General features: G+C 39.7%; 2 protein-coding genes across 5 annotated transcripts in view; one reads left to right on the forward strand and one right to left on the reverse strand.

Annotated features, from left to right (window-relative positions):
- Positions 1-1,030, reverse strand: part of LOC147237444 (uncharacterized) — a 14,168-nt gene extending 13,138 nt beyond the window's left edge. For both annotated transcript variants that reach the window (XR_015106344.1, XM_086149152.1), the window contains exon 1: positions 903-1,030. The gene's annotated coding sequence lies outside the window, so the exon portion shown is untranslated. The remainder of the gene's footprint in view (positions 1-902) is intronic.
- On the forward strand, positions 211-15,719 carry LOC147237445 (RAS guanyl-releasing protein 1-like). Of its 3 annotated transcripts, XM_086149129.1 has the most exons (17): positions 212-426; positions 919-1,094; positions 5,324-5,429; positions 6,811-6,873; positions 6,964-7,095; positions 7,848-8,001; positions 8,135-8,308; positions 9,070-9,186; positions 9,710-9,985; positions 10,361-10,441; positions 11,427-11,531; positions 11,676-11,785; positions 12,157-12,301; positions 12,411-12,447; positions 12,901-13,026; positions 13,432-13,736; positions 13,837-15,719. In XM_086149129.1, exons 1-17 carry the CDS (start codon positions 290-292, stop codon positions 13,969-13,971), a joined length of 2,379 nt encoding a protein of 792 aa, XP_086005255.1. In that variant the 5' UTR covers positions 212-289; the 3' UTR covers positions 13,972-15,719. The 3 variants fall into 3 exon arrangements, with proteins under 3 accessions (XP_086005246.1, XP_086005255.1, XP_086005264.1); XM_086149120.1 differs by having other exon boundaries at positions 211-426; positions 6,811-7,095; XM_086149138.1 differs by lacking the exons at positions 212-426; positions 919-1,094; positions 5,324-5,429; positions 6,811-6,873 and adding an exon at positions 5,457-5,904.
- The last annotated feature ends 3,025 nt before the right edge of the window (positions 15,720-18,744 follow it).

Here is an 18,744-nt window from a genome sequence, read left to right on the forward strand (position 1 = left end):
CCCGAGTGACCTCAGCTCATTTTGCAGGGCATATCGCACAAAATGCAAAGTGGAAGGAGTTCTGAAGCAAACAGTTGGTGAAGTGGATGTGCGTGTGTATGTGGGAGAGAGAGAGAGAGAGAGAGAGAGAGAGAGAGAGAGAGAGAGAGAGAGAGAGAGAGAGAGCTCTGCATGCAGCCGCCCACCCACGAACGAGATGGGTGAATCTTTAATTGTGTCATTTTCATTGACGAGTCAGCACAATGCAGCTGGGAGCGCCGACGCGCAGCGAACACATTGCGGCGGTCAGATGCTCCCGTCCAGGAGGACGCAGATGGACAGCCTGGTTCAACCGCTCGTCGCTCAGTACCTCGCCATGGGATGTCAGTCGAAAGAGAACATCCAAAATGAAAGTATTGCGGCGGACGAGAGAGGGAAGGACAACGCGTAAGTTTTACTGTTGCCTTTCCCTGAGAGATGACAACGACTACGCATCTACGTGTTTCGGCCAGCAGACCTGGGTTTCTGATGAAATTCAATGAGAACTTGACGGGCGATCGTCTTTATTTGCGCCAGAAAGGTGAACCAAGCTGGTTTTACGCGTGTTGTGCGTGAACCGAAGTCGTCGTTGCGCTCCAGACTTTTACTTTGTTAACACGCATGATTTACCGGTCTTTCGCCTGGATGTCCGCAATCACCCGGTGTTTCCCCAAGTTCAAGGAAGGAAACGAGAACAATGAGCGACTGAATCGCAGTGCAGGGTCTGGACTCTGGACACGCCACAATACGTTGTGATGTTAGACAAAAAAAAAAAAATTAAGATATTCGTCTTTGTTATGTTGATGAATAATACGGTCAGAGGGTGGTCTCGAGATGAAAAGGAAAGGTGAATGTAGTTAAACAGTTCTCCTTTTAAGACTTGCCCTTGTGTTCCTCAAGGAGAGTGACTCCAGGGTGCAGCCCCAGGTCGAGAGTTTCTCCTCCGGTCCGCCCTCAACGGTTCCACAAAGCCAGTCCGGCCCAAACCGCCGCCGGTAGATCCGTGATGTCTCTGGGTCACCTCACCAAGGGAGCCACCTGGGAGGAGCTCATCCATGCCTGCCTGCAGTCCTTCGGTGAGTCATTGCTGACGGCAGTTCCCGGTCTAAAATGGACTTCTTGACAAGTACACACACAAATACTGATGCCTGAATCCCTTGCAACTTAAAACTTGCCTTTATTTTCAGTTACTTGTACATGAATTGATGTGATAGAATACCTCCCTGATAACATTCCTGCGTGGGGCTGAGCTGAAAGTCTTTGTCTGGTTCGGGCAGGCCCCGAGCAAAACAAAAAGATAAGCTAAGTTTGAGTTTTGCCTAAACAAGAATGATCATGATTCTATTTGTGGTTGTTTAAAGTAGGCCCTGTTTGAAATCCTTTTTATTTGAGAGACGCTTGTCTGTTTTGTTTGGGATTTTTTCTAATCTGTCGGTCCCATTGTTAGGTATACCTGTACAATAACACAACACAGTACACAACTCTGCCTGACGTCTATCTTTGCTCTGAGTGATGGCGTCAGGACTGAAAGTTCTACGTTTGTCATTCTATTGGATGGCATTTTGAGCACATGTTGAACCTAATATAGTGTTTTCTAATATTCGGCCAGCTTTCAACAAAACTGTGAACCACAACTCAGCTCATGCGCTTTTTGTCAATTGCTCTCTGACAGTGTCATCGAAATCCAAGCATTTTTTTGTCACTGTGAGTCTAGAATAATTCGCATTAGATTGTCTTTCTTCTTTTGGCTTCTCCCTTCAGCGAATCATCAACGAAATGAAATTGTCTGTAATTATTTGTTGTCATTTTCATATATTAGTTAGATTTGTGTTGACATATTTATTGGATTGTTGTGTGGGGTACCTTTCTAAGGAAACGGTGCAGCAGTTATCGAGTAGGTTCCAGTTCTATCGATCAAGTGAAGCTCATCAGCTTCATCAAGTTGTCTGGAGTGCTCTCAGAGTTATGGTGATTGCATCTCTAAAAGAGAAGCTTTCAAATTTCCGTTGCCTGGTTACACAAATGGAGCAATGGAGAGGTGTTACAATGGGCTACACATAATATGACATCCCATCACCACATTTCATTTTTCAGTGGCGAGGAAGCACTAGGTAGTAATGGCTGGCTGCTGCTCGGTTCAGATATGCAAGGAATATAATAACAGAGAAGTCAGGAAGACCATTCATATTTTCACTGTTCTCACAATTTTTGCGACACTGAAGTCTCTGTGCAAGTAGTGCTATCGGTGCGTCAATATGCTTTTTTTTTTGTATCACTTGAGTTTCCTTGAAAGGCTTCTCTCGGTAAAACGGAGCACAATCCCGGTCCTCAGGCTCACATCACAGGCGAACCCCTCGGGTCCTGCCACCTTTTCAAATGTGAGACAGCACGTAAGAGCTATTTGAAGGATTACCTGATGGCAGCTTCACATCTGGCTGAGCCCAAAGGTCAGCTACCTAAACAGTGGTCCTCAGATGCTGACAAACCTTTGAAAGGCCAAGCACTATGAGATGGAGATCAATGGATTTTGGCATCATCAGTCTCTCCTGACTGGACTGACTGCTCTGTTCTCATGGTCGGGTCTGTGTCGAGTGTCGTGAGCTATAAGGAGTTTAAATGTAATATGCTTACTTAGAGTTTGACTGTTTTCTCTGCATTACAACTTTTTTTTTTCACTCACCTAAGCATATTACTTTGGAAGCTACAGTTTGCTTTGTTGTTATAAGTGGTGGTGGTGGTTTTGAAGTGAGCAAATTCATTTTCTTGCTGTGTTTTTTTCTTCTCCAAGCACATTGGTGGAGGGGTCGGATGAACTGCTCTGATCATCCATTCAGTCCTTAACGCATCACTTCAAGCTAACTACTTCCAGCAAAACATTCCTTTTCTTTTATTACCATTTAAAATGTAACTGTTATTGGATTTGTGACCTAGACATTCTTGGTTTTAACGTGCAAATGCAAACACTGTCAACCAATTACTATGAGTTACATTTATTATGGCAACATATGTTCAGGGCACAGGGAGATAACCATCATCCGGCATCTGACTAGGATTTGGCTTATACAAAAGGGTCATGCTGCCTGATAGCTTCTGTCAAAACAAGGAAAGGTGACACAGAGGTTTGGAACTGCTGATGGATGGTCCAAGATAACCTCAAAACTAGGCCCGGTGCTGTGTTTATTTCCATACAGTTCCATAGCGATGTGTCTTTCCAAATTTTCCAGTAAAAAATTTCCAAAAGGGATTTCCTCCAGCAATTAAACGTGCAATGACAGGGATTTGGGTTTGGATGTTTTGAAAGATGAATGGGGAAATTGTTTACCTTAGGGATATGCGTCACTTCCTGTTGCATATCTGTCATAGGTTTCTCATCACACAAACTGTAAGCAGATAATAAAACAAAAATAACTGCAGACTGACAGAGGAACATGTGAACAAAGTTCTCATTCAATGTCTCTCAGCTACTCTCTCAACTCTAGTGTCCTAACAAGTAGTGCATTTTTTGTTTACCTGTCATTGTTCTCTGCAGTTTATTCTTTTACTGAGATTTCCTGAGGTCACTGATAGTCAGTGGGTTTAACAGGCCTTGGTTACACACAGTGCTACAAACAAATACACACCCTGTTCAGGATATGGTGGATTAGTCAGCTGCAGCTGGAGAAAACACTTTTTCACTGATAAAAGCCTGTTGCCATGGCACCAGGGGTACTGTATTTTCAAGGTGATATGGTTTAAAGGTGACATGCTTTTAGGCACAGTGCTGCTGGAATTTTCAAAAGACCCAGGGAAAATTGCTAGAGATTGCATAAAATAAATGCCAATGACTGGAAAATTTGAAGGATATTTGACAATCTGCTATTTGCTGATGTTTTATCATTTCTAAATTGTTCTATTATTTTCTCTCTACCTGCAGTTTTTTCCATTTTTTTCTTTCTTACTGTGAAGCATTTTAGGTTGACCTGAAAGCGGGCAGAAAAAAGGAGTTGAGGGTTTCTTTTGCTGTTTGTCCATAGAGACTGGATATATTGTCAGGATACGAGTAAATTTCCAACCTTTTTAAAAACACAAATGATCATTTTCACCTTCTTCCCAGAGTGTATAACATGTATTCTCAATGCTCCATATGCTTATATCTTTTACGTCAAAGAAGTGGAGGTATGATATATTGCAGTAACTTTAAGCTCAACTTAATGTTCAGTATTTTATAAACATATGGGCTCTTTTCCAAAGTGGTGGAAATACATTTTCTCACACTGTCTGTCCCAAGATGCCAGCGCCGACACAAACGACCGAGATGCGGAAAGGTGGTCAAAGGGAGGAAGTGATATGTATGTGAGGAAAGGGTAGTAAGATACGCAAACAGCAGAGGTTCACACAGTCAGAGGAAGAAGCAGTAGAAGTGAGTCTTTAAATGCGAAAACAAGTCCAACAGTTTGTGGGTGCCTTTGTTGGGTGTTTCATCTTGTAAAATTGCCCCTAATATAAATGTCGTAGTGAGAAAAGGCATGGAGCAGATGGCATGTCGCATGTTTTTGAATATTTATCCTGAATTACTGTTTTTCTTTCCCTCGTCTTTCATGTATGGGGATGCTATATTCATAGCACATATGTGAACAAATATCAGTCCATTTTGGTAACTTGTGCGTTAATTCAGAATGTTAATTTGGTTTGTAAATGTCAGTAAAGAGTGACCACAGTTGACCAACATTTCTCGGCCTTAATAGACGAAATGATTTGTTTTCATTATCCTTTTATACAAAAGGCAGATAATCCAGATCTCGCAGCAACATAATTTAGATTATCGTAACAAAAAACAGTCTTAGGTTTTCCTTTATTTTCTTGCACTTTTATTTGCTTACTTGTTACCTAACTATTGTATGAGTGTTTATGTAGTAATCATTCACAGATTACTACATCGACCTCCTATAGGGAAGCAAAATTTGTTTATGCTTAGACTCCAAATGAATACCCATGTTATATCACATCTCATGCAGGTCTTTTATCTGGTTGGGAAACTTGCTGAACTTCTCTAAGGCCTGAATACTTAGAACAACAAGATATCTATTATAGAGTAACACCAAATTTTTGTAAGGGTTGTTTTTTTTTTTTGTTTTTTTTTGAATCAGCATTCTGATTCTGAATCCGCATTACACATTTTTCTCATTACTTGCTATACAACTTTGGCCATATTTTACCAGAAAGTGTAACTTTTGCACATACCCGAGAAACAATCATGTCCTTAACTTTGTAGTGCTTATATGATGTAACAATAATGCCCCCTCCCCTCCCCTCATTTCTCTGGCAGGCACAGATGAATGTGTAAATGGGAGCAGCCATTTGTTGAACATCACCCTCACCATGCACCGTCTCCTCATCTCCTCCAGTGATCTGCTGGATAAACTCATCGCTCAATATCCTTCATCAGTCTTACAAATAGCTATAAACACTGCCACAACACAGTCACGTGACTCAAACAAAGGAGTGCTCACCTGAACCTTTGTCACCCACTGTAATTTTAAATCAATGGTTAACTGCCACATGCTTTCAAATTTGTACTTAAGTCCTGTACGAAACATTATCATTTGATAATTGAGGTTCATCATTACTTTTTGTTCTTTTATACCTTTTACACATCTATTTCCGAACAATTTTTAGCTCTGCATTTTTTTCTTTCCCTCTAGTGTATTTTTTTGCGTACACTATCAATGAGTCTAATTCAACTGTTTTTTCTGTGTCTTTCAAAATGTTTTCTTCTGTCTAATTCAAATCTCTCCGCTTCACACCTTTGGGGAAAAAAAATTAAATCATGCAGGCTTCCATTCAGGAAACAGCAGTGGCGTCACAGAGCCTCTCAGAGGAGCTGACGGCTTGGCCTCAGGGTTTCAGGTGTTAATTACCTCGGCCTCTTCGATGCGCACACACACATCCACACAGTCACTATAGTCCTCTTCGACTATATATAAACACAGACGCTGCTTAAAGAGACCTGTGTTCGCACAGATAGAAAGATACAACAGAATGCCCCTTTGCCATTTTAACTCTCAATCTGAGCTCGAGACTCAAAGCATACTGTACATCTGATATACTCAGTGAGTGGGTAAGGATAAGGGAAGAGACAGGGGGGTCATTAACAGCCTTCATCAGTGTCTGGCCAAAGCATTGTGTAGGCAGCTCTTCTGCTCCCATGACGCAGGTAGCCTTTTTTTGTGCTTCACTTCAAGACAATTTCTGCAAATTTAGCGCAATAGTGTCAGTCTATATACATATATATATATGTAAGCGCCTTCATTTAATGAGAAGCTTTGGGGTTGCCAGTTTGTACGTTCATTGGTGAGTGTTTTCTGGTGAGGGGAAAAGGAGGGGGGGCAGGATGTAACTTGAGCCCAAACACATGGATGTTAATCAAGCTATTCTATTTTTATGTCACATTGATTGTGTATTTTCTTTGCAAATGCCGTATTCATGTTTTCCTGTATGCCAGAATGATTCATTCAGTGATGCTCACCAGTAGAGCTTCATGCAGTTGCTTCCTCCCACATCACCAAATGTCACTGCTGTTTGCCTTTTGGTTCAGTTGCCGGTTAAACCATACTGTCAATCCAACATATATCATGTTTTTTAAAGCTTATTTTTGCTAAACATTAATGTCTGGCATATTGCACTGACCAAAAAGCTTATGCCAACAAAAAGAAAAAAATGAAACTGTCAAACTGACGACTCCTGACGAGTACAGCTCAAAATATCCAAGAGTACACCATAATTATCAGTTACATCCTTAACTGATGTTTTTACATTTAAAACAGCAGTGGTCAACGAGCAGCCATCAGAGAGCCAGAGAATATGCTATCTAATCAGGTCACCTGAAGATGTTAATGTATTAAGAAGTATTCTTAACTGTAGTTTTCTGAATCCTATCACTAACACCGCAGCATCTCTGACCTGTAGATACTGGATCCAGGAATTCTGGATGATGTTCCGCTTACACCACAGCTTGTCAGACAGCTTGGACCAGCTCAGGGAGCTGATCAGAGAGCAGGGACAGGAGCATCTTTGCTCTCTCCTAGAGACCAAATGGATGTAAGTGTCAAAGTCAGGCCAGCTGTCAACTGAGACATTAGGCCTACACATGACTCTGAGCTCAGAATTTGGACTTTTCCGTCAAAGGTCTGGAAAGCAAAAATGCATATAGACACACATACACACCATGCAGGTCTGATACCCTAATGGCAAAGTCATTTTAATTTACAGTCATCACAAAAAATGATGTACAAACATACTTGTATACTACTGTGATATTCACCAGGGCGGGGGGTGTATAAAATATGAATATGAAAACTGGGGAGGCATAATTTACATCCAGACTCAAATCAGTGCCAATAAGACTTGTTTTCACGGTTTTGATCATTCACATAAAAAAATCCATTAAACTGGAAGTTTTCAAATATTACCTAAAAAGAAAAAAAGAAAAGCTACAATATGATTCTTATCTAAAAAGTGTTAAAAAATTACCAAAATACACTTTTGGAGGAAAAAAAAATCAATCTACACAACACTATTAGCAGTAATCTTATTTAAGGTGTATATTGTAGAGGTAAGGTCAAAGACAAATTTCCTTTGATTTCATTTTGCCCTAGAGCAGGGGTGTCACAAAGTCATTTGCATTGTGTATGTGCCTCTGGATTATCTTATCTCATCGTCTATAAATCCATATTGAAAGATAAGCATCTATTCTATGCTTCATGAGTTTTCCATAGCACCCAGCCCTTACCCCCCCCCCCCCCCCCATCCCCATGTTTACTCATTGTGAAGGTGGTTCTGTTAAACTCTAGAAATGAGCGGGATTGGTCATGGAAAGCCAGCCAGAAGATCAAAGCTAATTGCAGCAAAAAGAGAAAGGTCTCGCTCCTCTTCGACCACCTGGAACCCATTGAACTGGCTGAACACCTCACCTTCCTGGAGTTCAAATCATTTTGCAGGATATCAGTGAGTTCTCACATTTCCTTCAAGACAGATTATTGGGTGCATATTTTTAGGACTTGTTTTCAGGCCTCAGCCACGAAATTCCGGACCATTTTTGTGCATCTAATTACACCTCCTTCCTCTCTGTTCTCACTAGTTTGTTGACTACCAGAATTACATTCGCAGCTGCTGCATTAAGGACATCCCCCTAATGGAGCGATCCATTGCCCTGTGTAATGGAATCTCCCAGTGGGTTCAGCTGATGGTTCTGAGTAGGCCGACAGCCCAGCTGAGAGCTGAGGTTTTCACCAAGTTTATTCACGTGGCACAGGTAGTGGTCAATTTAACCCTTTATCTAATCATTGATGCAGCTCTGAACCAGCAAAATTTCATCCTGGCATGCGTGAAGCTGCAAATCCAGTTTATCACACACCTTATCTAACCGTCACACACTGAATAACACTATAGGTGCTCCATAGCCACTAGTTTCATAATACCTTTTCACACAGAAGAGGTTATGATTCAGAATTGCCCTGCTCCAGGCTTTTAGAGATTCGAAAGGTTTTTACCGATAGAAAAATATGAAGTGAATGCAGGGTGATGGTGTTAGGAAGCGGAACACACTTCTCAGAAGTCTGTGGAAGTGGATAAGAGAAGGAAAAAAGCCAAGAGCAGTGAGTGATCAGATCATGCTTGTTAAAACCACTGTAGTTTGAAGTTGCATGCAGTGACGTGCGAGCTCCTGAGAGCCATCCCCCAGCCTCATACTCTGGAGCTCCACTTGAACTTGAACATTAATGCACCAGTCTGCTGCTGTGGCTGCTGCTGTTGCTGCTGCTCACTGCTTTTCAACCTCAAAACCCAAGTGTGAATTAATACATTTCACACTGTAATGCTCCAGCTACAGCATGAATCAGTCTGAAAAGTGCAGACAAAAGAGCGAGACATCAGTTCCAAGTAAGAAAAACTAACAATATGAGTGGTTTATGTAACTGCTTTTGTCGATTATGTAACCAGGGTTAGTTTAGCAGTGGATGTTTTTACCTGTGTACCTACGTAGACAGATTTGTGCTTTCCGTATGTGTCCACCAGAGTCTACATGTTATGCATAACTACAACACACTAATGGCGGTGGTTGGAGGGCTTTGTCACAGCTCTATCTCCAGACTGAAGGATACCACCTCACATGTGCCTAGCGAAGCCATCAAGGTAAAGAACAGCACTGTAGAGACACTGTAGTGATCACAAGTTATTGCCTGGGAAAAAAATAAGTTGGATTTTGAGAGTCAAAATAGGTTTAACAATATGAGACAAAGAGTAAACCTCATAAAATAAAAAAACACAGAAATGAAATACAGCAATTCACAAGTCTAAAGCATTGACTTCAAGGTCTATATTTCTAGTCATGCCAAATAAAAGGAAATTGTCAGGATACATTTTTACCTGTCTTTTTAAATATGTGAGTGTGCTGGCTTATCTCCATGGGAAATGTTTTTCAAAGCTCAAGGTTATTAAAAAATGTTGCACTATTTTTGATTGTCCTGGAAATGTCAAACTAACCCTGGAGACTTCTTGACATCAGGTTGTGAATAAGGGACTTGTTAATGTCCTTTAACCCCATTCCATTAGGATGTCTCAAAAGGAGACATATTCATCTTTGTATGTCATTGATAAGATTATATTGAAGCAGTGTATTTTTAAAGAGGCAAACATGTCCTTTTTTTATCCTCAGGTACTGAATGAAATGACAGATCTGCTGTCATCCTGCAGAAACTATGACAACTATAGACAAGCATTCAACAGATGTACCGGTTTTAAAATCCCCATCCTCGGTGTCCACCTTAAAGACCTGATCTCGGTCAACGAGGCCATGTCAGACTATGTGGAAGACAACAAAGTGAACATGCAGAAGCTGCAGGCGCTCTACAGTCACATTAATGAGCTGATCCAGCTCCAGCAGATCGCACCGCCACTGGATGCAAATAAGGACCTCGTCCATCTTTTAACGGTAGTGTCAGTCTCAGCGTCTTTCAATGGTTGTTTATCCCTTTAATTCACGGGGTCGTATTAAACACAAATGCAGACGCAAATGACTGTGTTAAAGCATGTGGATTGTCCGCAATTGTGTGGGTGTGATGATAGACTGTAATCAATGAGTGTGTGTGGGTGACAAACTGAGCGAGGGAGGATGGATGAGTTCAGTTTGCTGTTTTGTCTGTGTGCGCCGCTGTAATTATACTTGAACAGCTGTATGCCCTTGAAGAGACAGTAGTTCCCCTTTGACTGAAATTCTGCACCATCAAAATTTGTTTCAGAATGTTCATAGACACTGAGCCTTTTCTGTTTGTCTTCACGTGCTGATGTTATATTTTCATACACGCAGCTGTCTTTGGACCTTTACTACACTGAAGATGAAATCTATGAGTTGTCATATGCTCGGGAACCCAAGAACTGTAAAGCGGCTGTAAGTGACTGAAGCAGAAAATCTAGTTTACTGTGCTAAATTAATAACTCCAATACTAATCAATACTAATGAATGTGTTGACTCTATCCAATGAGAACCTCCACACCACATTTCCCGTCTTTTGGATATATATGCATTTATATGTGTGCTGTTTGTTTTTCAATTTTTAACACTTGTTTACAAAATTTTTTACACTACTAATTTCTTGCATGAAATAAATTGGTCTCTGCGTTAAGCTCATCATGGGTGACCATGAACGGAGGGCAAAGCCACTTAGCAGCTCCCAAGGAACAGTTAGGGGTTCAGTGCGCAACAACACTTCAACGGCCTAGCAGGAGCCCAGGAATTGGACCAGATATATGGGGTTCTAAGATGAAGCAACAGTAAATTAATCTGAAGCTTTGCAGACTGGGAACATGAAGAATCCGCCAGACTAATATTTTCACAAGTTGATAAAAATCCACCTCGAGGTTTTCATGCAGTTGTGGTTTAGAAGTCCTAGATGAAAATCCACCAATCCACATATATAAGCAGCAGGCCTAGAGGAAGACCGAGGAGGAGATTAATGGATGGAGTGAAAGCAGACATGAAATTAGTTAGTGTGAGGGAAGAGGATGCAGAAAATAGGGATAGATGGAGGCAGATGATTTGCAATGGTGACACCTGAAGGGGAACACGTGAAAGTAAAAAATGATTATGTATAAAAGGTGATAAAAAATGTGAATATTCAAACTTAAGGGGTCAGTATTGTGTGTTCAACATATTTGAAGTCCAGTTCTTAGAATGCATTCTCAGGTTCTTGACTTAAGCAAATACAGTTCCTGGAAAAACATTAAATTCACTATTAATAATTAGTCTCATGCACTTATTCATGTAGGTGTTTCTTGATTTATTTATTTATTTATTAATGATTTATTTTTATTTATTCTTTTTGTCTTTTTTGCAAGATAATACTAAATAAGATAATCTTTTTTTTTTTTTTCAGCCAGCCACTCCCTCAAGACCACCAGTTATTGTCGCCTGGGCATCAGGGGTGGCTCCTAAACCTGACCCCCGAACTATCAGCAAACACGTGCAGAGAATGGTGGATGTAAGTACATGCTTTCTTCACGTAGAATCTGTTACATAACTAAAGTCAAAGGTTCAAACTATTTTTTTGAACTATTCACCATTTCCTCCAACTGTTCATTGATAGCCAAGCAACACTTATTTATTTTCCTCTTCTGTTCCACAGTCCGTGTTTAAAAACTATGATCACGATGAGAACGGCTTCATTTCTCAAGGGGACTTTGAGAAAATTGCTGCTAGCTTTCCATTTTCCTTCTGTGTCATGGACAAAGAGAAGTGAGTGTTTGACAGACCAAACACTTGCTCTTTTGCAACTTCAAAAGAGAGGAAGCAAAAGCTGTATTTGGAGTAATGAGTATAGAAACAGGAAACATAAAATAGCTGCACAACCAGCCAAACCACTAAGTATTCATAGTTTTCTTATGCCTGTCTCATAGTACATGATTTCAGAGAGCACAAAGAAGCCCCTTTTTCATCAGTTAACTATTAACAATCCAAAAAATGATTTGAGTAGCTGGCAACATCAGTAGACCAGATCCCACAAGAATGATAATAAATAATGTTATCTTGAAATCTATTTCATATACATTGAGTTAATTAGGTGTAAACCTGCAAATATAACAAATGTTTTTGTGTTGGGTGTCCAGAGAAGGCCTGGTCAGCAGAGATGAGATCACAGCCTATTTCATGCGTGCCAGTGTCATCTGCTCCAAATTAGGCCTTGGCTTTGTCCACAACTTTCAGGAGACCACATACATGAAACCTACCTTTTGTGACAACTGCTCAGGATTTGTAAGTCACCACACAAGCTAAGAGATGAACATATATATATATATTATTTTTTTTAACCTTTTTTCAGTTTATTAATGCAATAATCCTTTTTGGTTTTATCTCTCTACAGTTATGGGGTGTCATAAAGCAAGGCTACAGATGCAGAGGTAATTAAAAAAATTACATTTAAAAAGGTCTTCCTTTTTTCTTTTTTTTTTTACTTTTGTGCAATTGCTTGTACCGGTCAATCTTTGGCCGATGCCATTTACTTTAGGATACCTTCACTGAATAGACTTTGTAATGAGTACAGGAAGACTGCCTTTTGTGGTGAGTGGTTAAAATGGTACCAAACTAAAATGTGTGGTTTGCATGTTGCTTGCTGAACCTTGCAACAACTGAAAATAAATCAAAAAAAACAAAACAGCATTTACAAAGAAAAGAGGAGTTCCCCCTCCCCTATCATTAAAAAAGAGATCCGAGACTAGGTTTTCTGTCTCAAAATGAGCCTCCCTAGGACCGAGATTTTCATTTGAAGAACAGATAATGTTCAGAGAGAAGTAAGATCTTGGAGTTACACGAACACTTGCCTTTGTTTTAACATGTTTTGCATTTCTGCTCAGACTGTGGAATGAACTGCCACAAACTGTGCAAGGATCAGGTGGCCTTCGAGTGCAAGAACACCAAAGTGACAAACACCATCGACAGTCCGACAAGCTCCACCACAGTCCCTTTGGGTATCTCAGAGGGTGGGTATATCACAAAGATTTCCCATGGCTCCATATACACATGCAGTATTTACCACATTAGTAAATTAAAAAAAAATGTTCATGTATGAACAAGTAGGATTGTCAGATCCATATAGAAACGACTGTTTACTACAACTCTAAATCATGTCAAATGAAAGGGTGTATGTGAATAAGATTTTAGCATCATCGAATGCTTGCTTTCCATGTAGATTACCTCCCATTTTGTTGATTTTCAGACACGCTGGCTACAGAGTTGCTTGCCTTCTGTCTTATACGATGAGCAAAAAATGTTGTACTCAAAGTGCATAAACATTGAGGACTTAGAGGCAAATTCAAGAAAAATACTTTTAGATTTTTGTTGTGAGGTGTTGCTATTTTTTGATGCATTTTATGTCCTATTTGCAGGTTCAGAGGAATCTCTCTACCCAGACCCCTCAGATGACAGCAAAGACTTCAGCCTGGAATCCCCTGTGGCATCACTTCTAAGGCCCCAGAGGGTCCATAGTGGCACCCAGACAGAAGGCCCAGAGACCTCTCAACCTCATTCTTCTCTGCTGATCCCGGCACCACCCCCCCTCACGTCCTGCCCTAGCCCGGTGCCCCAGAGAAAACAGCGACACTGTGCCAAGTGGGAAAACAGAACCTCTGTTGTGCAGAAGGCCTTAATGACAGAAGAAGACAGCAAATCTTTCTGCGAATCTCTGGAATCAGTGAGTACACTTGATTTATACTGTACATGTCATTTTCTGTCTCAGCCACAACCCAGCGCTTGAAGACTGTGCTGTTAATCCCCTCATGTGACTTTATCAGGATAACCAGCGGCTCCAGAAAGCCAATGAGACACTACGGAGGAAGCTGAAGGAGGCAGAGCGAGAGGTGGAGGTCCTAAAGACACTGTTGAAGAGGCATGCTCTCCATCCTGTTGATGAGGATTCTTCAACCTAAGCGCATATTAAAATAATCTCCTGGGAGAACAATCTGGACTGCTCATATACAGTACTCTTATTTTTACTGGTTAATGAGACCCAGACTTAGTATTATAAGTATTAAGTTAGACACATAGCGTGTAGCCAGATATTGTGTTTTTATGAAATGGTGAATATGAAAAAAATCATCTATTGAGTGTGTCAATAACAAGAAAAGACCATTTCTTGACCACTACTCTAATAATCATTATGCTACATCATCAGTGAATTCAATGTCAAATATCAATTGAGTCATAGAAAACTGAAAACACATCAAAATACACCGGGGAACAAGCGATGTTACATATGAGGAACCGAATATGGATCACAAAATCAAACTTATTGTTACAGAAGTTGCAGTACACAATTTCTCTGTGTAATGGGAAGGATTATTGAATTAAGTGTTTTTTTTTTTTTTGTAATATAATCACTGGGTTTGATTAATTAGCTTCTAGATGTTTATGCTGAGATAAAGTGGAGCGCAAAGGCAGCTGTGCAGAAAAACGCAATGTTTTGAGAGATAACTTTTGTAATCCTTATTTATTCAGGATAGGTTCAGTAAAGGGAAGGATTTCTTGCAGAATTTCCGTCAAACACATGTACCCTGTTACACACATTCCCAACTGGAAGACACTGCAGCAATCTGATCAGCAGACATTGAGGGAGTCTAGTTGAGCAGATGAGGTTAAAGCCATTGCTCAAGGTGACCTCAGTTGTGTTAATGAGCAAGGGGCGAGCACTGGCACTGCTTTGTCTAACACCATATCCAGATTTCCTGTAGGTATTTCACCTACAACCTTGATGGTTGTTCATTCATTTTCATGTGTTGATGATGAAATCATAAGTACTGGTGGACGACTTTACTTCACTCACTGCTTATATAGATGCATCTGCATATACAGTATATGCTGTCACAAACACTACACAGTTCATTTAAAGAGTGAAACAGCTGAATATTTTGTATACTGGTACTTACAAGTAATGTTCATGCTTTTGCATTTTGGCATTATATTGATATTTTGGTTTCAGTATACACTATTAAAACGCTTGGTAGCCCAATTAGTGAATACAATGAGCGGCCTTAAAACATGAAATTAAGAAAATATACATATTTTTGATATCTTGCAAAATACATTTCTCAAGTACATTAATAAATAACCCATTGTAATTAGAAGGTGAAGCAACTACATTACAACTTGGACAAACTTGTGTTATCTGGTCATATATGCACACAATAACCATACTATTTCAGCTTTCATTTAAAGTTAAGATATAAAAGTTAGGATATTGTAAATTGGAATTAAAGTTAAACGGATATGAACGACTGAAGATTTTTCATATTCATTGATTTATATTTCTGTTGTTATTGTCAATCTTAACCGATGATAGAATTCTATAATCCCATATAGTAATGTGACCTTCAGTGATGGTAGTCATTTCAAATATTTCTGTGAAATCATGATGTTACATTGAAGTAAGAAGAGGAAGGAAGAATTTGCTAAGATTTATGATCTTTTTTTTTTTTACAGTGTACAGTCACATTTGTACGGTTCACTGTTGCAGTGTTGTTTTGTGAATGGATGTAGCATGTATGCTTATGTGCATGCATGTATTTTATGTAAATAGTATTCACATTGCCACTATATGGCAGTACCATATCAGTTACTTCAAAGAGCCTTCGTCTAAGTATTATTTTCTGTTCTAATAAATCCTGTCCATTTCAAATGAAGTACTTGTGTTTCAGTCTTTGAACACAGGGGGTCGCTAAAACCTCATATTGGTCCTGGAGTTTGAAATGCCAGAAAGTTCTGTTTTGCATCTTTATCAGTCATGCATTTTGGTGACATCAAAGAACAGGAAATCCTCAGAAACATTACCGTTCTTAAAATGTATTTTGCTTTGTTTTGATATTATACTTTTCAGAGATCAGTTATACATAACCAGCAAAAAGTACTAAGATATTAGGAGTTATTTGAGATAATTGCAGCTACCAGAACAGCAAGTACGTATACAATAAACGGAGCATGTATTTAAGGATTGGGATAATACCAAGTTAGACATAAACATTCTGAATGCAAGGGCATTCAGCCTGTTCCCAAAGGTTTCACCACTGATAATGAGTCTAGCTTACAGTCAATGCTGGCTTATTGGATAAATAGAGGGTAGCTGTCTGTCGTAGAAGATTCAAACCTAAGTACCAAATCCTTGAGGACTCCTAAACCATTACGTGCAAACAGCAGGTGACTTCAAACAGTTACATTCTAATTCTTTGTGGCTATGATCATTCTTATACTTCAAATTCTTTCTTGTAGAACAAATTACACTATATTTTCATTTCTTGCAGCTATAATGACCTGCTGCCTTGCATAGACTGCTCACTGAGCACAGAGACCTCTTGAAAAAACAAAAGTGTCATAGGTCAAGCAGCTTGTCAGCACAGCATTCCTGACAAGTAATTTACATCTCAAAAGTGGCGAAAGCTAGCAGCAGATATTCATACATAGACACACATGTGTGTATATGTATATTGTGTATATATATATATATATATATATATATATACATACATTGTGTGGCGACCCCAGATTAAAAGCTAAGGCTTCTGAACTGTCACTCTCCAGCCCTTCGCTGATCAGTGGACTGCAGGTTTGTCATGTAGGACGAGGTGATTGGAGGAGAGAGGCGAAGAGAGCGGGTCGGCGGGGTTGGGAGCAGGAAGATTCAAGAATGTAAAATGAGTGATGTGGAGTGCAGAGTCTAATATGGTTGTATCAAGAGAAGTTGTTGGGAATAAAGTGACATCTGGAGTGAAAGCCTCGTAGACACCTTCATTAAAGCATTACAATATACGTGTTTGTGTGTGTGTGTGTGTGGACTATATGTGTTTGTGTGTGTGTATATATATATACACACACACACACACACACACACATATATATATATATATATGTATATATACATACATACAGTGTGTGAGATTATACATAGGCTAAAAATTGCAATGCTTGACTCAGCATTCTCTCTATTTTGAGAAGAAAGCCATGACCCTTCAAAAGTTAGCCCAGTTACAGTGGGCAGACAGATGATTTATTACTCAGACATCAGTGCACTTTGGGGAATTGGGCCATTGCGACATACCCATAGGTTAACTGAATCTACTAACTTTAATGAACACACTGAAACTAATTAGGAAAAGATGTGGAACATCCCATCATGTCTCCCTAATTGCAGTGAGGGACACAGACAGCACAATGACATCCAGCATAGACGATGCTCCTTTCAAAAATGGAAAACAACCACCATGGTGCCTGAAGGATACACAAAAGCCACTGTCAAACACAACTCCATTAATTCCCCTGATCATTATATGAGGCTTATTAAGTTCCTAATGATGGCCAAAAGGTCTAAAGGGAAAGAGTAGAGCCAGACTATTGTTAGAGACTAACAACAAATGACAAAAAATGTACTTTTTAGAAATGTTTTTGAGCTCAAGATGAGATTATATCTTTACAGGCAAGGTAGTGGATGAATGTAACAAGGGAAATCCAGTGCATAGTTTTGCCAAGAGAATCATTATCCCTCTGGCCTGTCTTCTGCTGCCCTTTAACAATAATGCTGTTTTAGCTTCACGTGATGACTCTTTATCTCTCTCTGTTGCGTGAAGAGGACAAGAGAGATGCACAGCCTGCAGCTGATACAAGGATAATGAATTTGTGTGCAACATTATGCTCGGTAAAAGTACCAGCACTGAGTGGAACGTCTACATTTCTGCCACAAAATAAAGCCGCGGATGCACATTATTCAGTCTACAGAATGAAATATTTATGTCCTGGAAATACCCAATGAGCTTATTTTATAGTGTTTGCTTGTGGCTTGCTCCTGCTGTCCTACCAGAAAATGCAACCATTTCAAATAGCTCCCCGTAGGGACACACTTTGGATAGATGCAAAAACACTTACCACTCTCAAAATCATCCTTCTTAGAAAACCAAAATATATTCTCTATTGATTTTTTTAGCTGTTATAGTAAATGAGTGCTCCTACGACCTTTTAGTCATTGCATTAATAATGGTACCTAATAACAGGGACAGCGGAATACAACTTTCATTTGCATGTTGTTTGAGTGAGATGTATATACGTAAATATACAATTCTCTAATGCATGAAAATGATTCATTCTCCCCCGCCCCTCCACAAAACAACAAAAAAACACCATCACCATTTTTTTCTATAGGTGTATTTTGGTCATGACTGAGACTTGAATACAGTACCAGTTGTCACAAGAAGTAACCCCATCGTATGCAAAAATACAGGATTATTATTAATATGAAAACAAGATGATATTGATGTGTGTCACAATAACGTCCATATACAAAATAAACCGGTCCCATTACTGATAATTAAGGGGAGGCAGAGGACTCGATTTTGTCATTCAAATCACCACTTGGTAAAATACAGTCTAATCACATGATCTGAGCCATCTAAATGCTTTAATTAGGATGAATTAGATTGGGTTTTATCTGAGAGAAACTACCGTTACTGCTGTCTTATCACTCAATGACTTTGAGACAGGAGCCTTGGCTGAATGGATGGATATGATATAATGATGATGTCAAGTATGTGAGAATTACAGAGGGGTTCAAAATCCATCTTCTTTGATTTGCATCTTGAAATGCTGGTCCATTTCTGCAGGAAAGCAGGGGGTCTCATCTATTAGATAGAAGGTAATGCAGAAAAATAAGCATTTTTGCTTGT

Source organism: Fistularia commersonii, chromosome 1 (genome assembly GCF_037954325.1).
Source record: "Fistularia commersonii isolate RoL2024-O1a breed Wild chromosome 1, RoL_Fcom_v1.0, whole genome shotgun sequence".
Taxonomy (NCBI): Eukaryota; Metazoa; Chordata; class Actinopteri; order Syngnathiformes; family Fistulariidae; genus Fistularia; species Fistularia commersonii.